The sequence below is a fragment of the Ursus americanus genome, chromosome 5 (genome assembly GCF_024610735.1).
Source record: "Ursus americanus isolate L20-20 chromosome 5, mUrsAme1.1.p, whole genome shotgun sequence".
Lineage (NCBI taxonomy): Eukaryota > Metazoa > Chordata > Mammalia > Carnivora > Ursidae > Ursus > Ursus americanus.
Window position 1 is genome coordinate 79,454,540 of NC_142131.1, and position 3,330 is coordinate 79,457,869.

At 41.1% G+C, this 3,330-nt stretch overlaps 1 protein-coding gene across 1 annotated transcript; it reads right to left on the bottom strand.

The window, feature by feature from the left end:
• Positions 1-2,014: 2,014 nt before the first annotated feature.
• On the bottom strand, positions 2,015-2,962 carry LOC123780246 (olfactory receptor 2V2). Its single transcript, XM_045779061.2, has one exon. It carries the CDS (start codon positions 2,960-2,962, stop codon positions 2,015-2,017), a length of 948 nt encoding a protein of 315 aa, XP_045635017.2.
• Positions 2,963-3,330: the final 368 nt, after the last annotated feature.

Sequence of the window (3,330 nt, forward strand, 5' to 3'; positions counted from 1 at the left end):
ACCTTGAACTTTATTCTTCAAAGAATATAAAGACTTCAAGAAGTCTGTATAAAGTTCCTGGTCACACAAATAACCCAATTAAAAAATGGGTAGGAGACATGAATGGACATTCCTCCAAAGAAGACAGGCAGATGGCCAACAGACATGTAAAAAGATGTTCATCATCACTTATCATCAGGGAAATGCAAATCAAAACTATAATGAGATATCACCTCACACCTGTCAGAATGGCTAAAATCAACAACACAAGAACCAACAGGTATTGGTGAGGATGTGGAGAAAAAAGAACACTCGTACAATGTTGGTGGGAACGCACACTGGTGTAGCCACTCTGGAAATCAGTATAGAGATTCCTCAAAAAGTTAAAAATAAGGGCACCTGAGTGGCTCAGTCAGTTAAGTGTCTGCCTTTGGTTCAGGTCATGATCCCAGGGTCCTGGGATAGAGCCCTACAACAGAGCCCTGCTCAGTGGGGAGCCTCCTTCTCCCAGTGGGGAGCCTCCTTCTCCCTCTCCCCACCCCCTCTCATGCTCTCTATCTCACTGTCTATCTCTCAAATAAATGGATACAATCTTTTTTAACAAGTTAAAAATAGAATTAATGTATGATCCAGCAATCACACTACTATTTACCAAAAGAATACAAAAACACTAAATCTAAGGGATACATGCACCTCTATGTTTATAGCAGCATTATCTATAATAGTCAAGATATGGAAGCAGCCCAAGTGTCCATAGATAGATGAATGGATAAAGATGTAGTATGTGTAAATGAAATACTCTTCAGCCATAAAAAGAACTACATCTTGCATTTGCAAAGACATAGATAGAAAAAGAGAATATGATGCTAAGTGAAATAAGTCACAGAATGACAAATGCCATATAATTTCACTCATATGTGGAATTTAAGAAACAAACCAAAAAGCAAAGGGAATTAAAGAGAAAGGCAAATCAGGAAGCAGACCTGAGAAACAAACTGAGGGCTTCAGAGGGGAGGGGGGTGGGAGAATGGGATAGATTGGTGATGGGTAGTAAGGAGGGCACGTATTGCATGGTGCACTGGGTGTTATACGCAACTAATGAATCATCGAATTTTGCATCAGAAACCAGGGATGTACTGTATGGTGACTAACATAATATAATAAAAAACATTAAAAAAAAGAAGCAGACCCTGAGAGAGAGAGAGAGAGAGAGAGAGAGAGAGAGAGAAATCAAGAAACAGACTCTTAACTATAAAGAACAAACTGATGGTTACCAGGGGGGATGGGTGGCATAGGGGATGGGGATTAAGGAGTGCACTAATGATGAGCACAGGTGATGTATGGAAGTGTTGAATTACTATACTGTACACCTGAAATGAATATAACACTGTATATTAACTAACTGGAATTAAAATAAAACCTTAAAAAGCAAAAACAAACAAACAAACAAACAAACCCCACTTACATATTAAAAAAAAAGTTCTACTTTTTTTTTCACAGAACCTGAAGGGTGAGCATTCTCTAAAGAGAATTTTATAAACTTGTTTTTTGTCATCTGGATGCTTTTCATCTAAGATACTAGTGTGAGACTTTTAATAAATCAGATAAATGATATCTATATATACACATATGGAATATTGTATGTTGCCTGGCACATAGTAGGTTCTGAATCAATGGTAGAGATTAGCAAGAAGAGTTAGGAAGTTAAGCTCAGGGCATCCTCTGATAGTAGAAATTATTCCAGTTTTAAACAATAAGTGATAATAATCCCAATGCGTTACTTTTGTACAGTGCTTGGGTTTACAAAGTCCTATGTTCCAATGTGATGCATTTTACAAATGAATTAGCTCACAAAATTTAAAAAAGCTGGTTTTTCACTAGACATAGAAGAGGGTTTAGGGTTTAAAAAGACATCTCTAAGCCCACAGGTGTTATGATCACTATTAATGAAGAAACAGAGCCTCACATAGAGATTATTTACCCAAATTCACAGTATCAGGACATGGCATCGCCAGGCACAGGGTGTCCTGGCCCTTCAGTGCTGGCTGCCAATCCTGCAATGGTCCAACCCCTTCCTCAGGGCCCCCATCACCTCCTGGTTTCTTAAGCTATAAATGAGGGGGTTGAGCATAGGAGTAAGGACTGTGTAGAAGATAGAGACCACCTTGTCATGGCTAGGGGCCCGGTAGTGCCGAGGCCTCAGGTAGATGAACATGGCTGCCCCGTAGAAGAGGGAGACAGCTGTCAGATGGGAGGAACAGGTGGTCAGAGCCTTTTTGCCAGCCTGAGCAGAGCGCATGTGGAGCACAGCCCTCAGGATAAGAGCATAGGAGGCAACAATGATGGAGAAGGGAAGAAACAGCATGAAGACACAGCAAGCATATATAACGTTCTCAAAAATGGATGTGTCTATACAGGCCAGTTTCAACAAGGATAGCATCTCACAAAAGAAGTGGTTCACTTCCCTCAAGCCACAGTAGGGGAAGGTCATTACTACTACCATCTGGATCACACCATCTATTATCCCAAAGGCCCAAGAGCTCCCAACAATCTGGAGGCAGACCCTCTGACTCATGAGGACAGGATAGTGAAGTGGGTGGCTAATGGCCACATAACGGTCATAAGCCATGAGTCCCAGCAAGAGCCCCTCAGATCCCACAAGACAGACAAAGAGGCCAATTTGTATGCCACAACCCACAAAGGAGATGGACTTCCTGCCAGAAAGGAAGTTGACCACCATCTTTGGCACATTGGTGCAGACCAACATGAGGTCCATGAGGGAGAGCTGACTGAGGAAGAAGTACATGGGTGTGTGAAGTCGAGGATCTATATAGATGAGGAAGAGGAGGAGAACATTCCCACAGAGAGCCACTGTGAAGACCACCATAACCACAGAGAAGAGGACAAGGTCAGTTGGACTGTGAGAAAAAATGCCCAAGAGGATGAAGTCATCTGTGGATGATTGATTCAACCATATCTCCATGGCTTAGTTGAGTTTCCTGGTCACCTGTGAGTGTGAACAAAAAATATTGGATTGACTGACATTTCTTTATTACCTCTGCACTCCACATCTTCAGCCAGCTCTTTTCTTCATAACTCACGAGACCTCAACAACATAAACTTTGGGACATAGAAGGGACATTCCTTTATATTCTCATCTAACAGCAATAAGAGTCATCCTAGCTTATAGAATGGGCCAATGATCTATTTATGTATATCCTTACCAGGAAGAATTTATCATAGGACCTTTCTGCAAGCAAGTTTTGGCTTTATTATATGATCTTGAGTCTTTTATGATATCACACAGATTTGGTTAACTATCTTAAACAAGGGTGTACCTTCTCAGTCCAA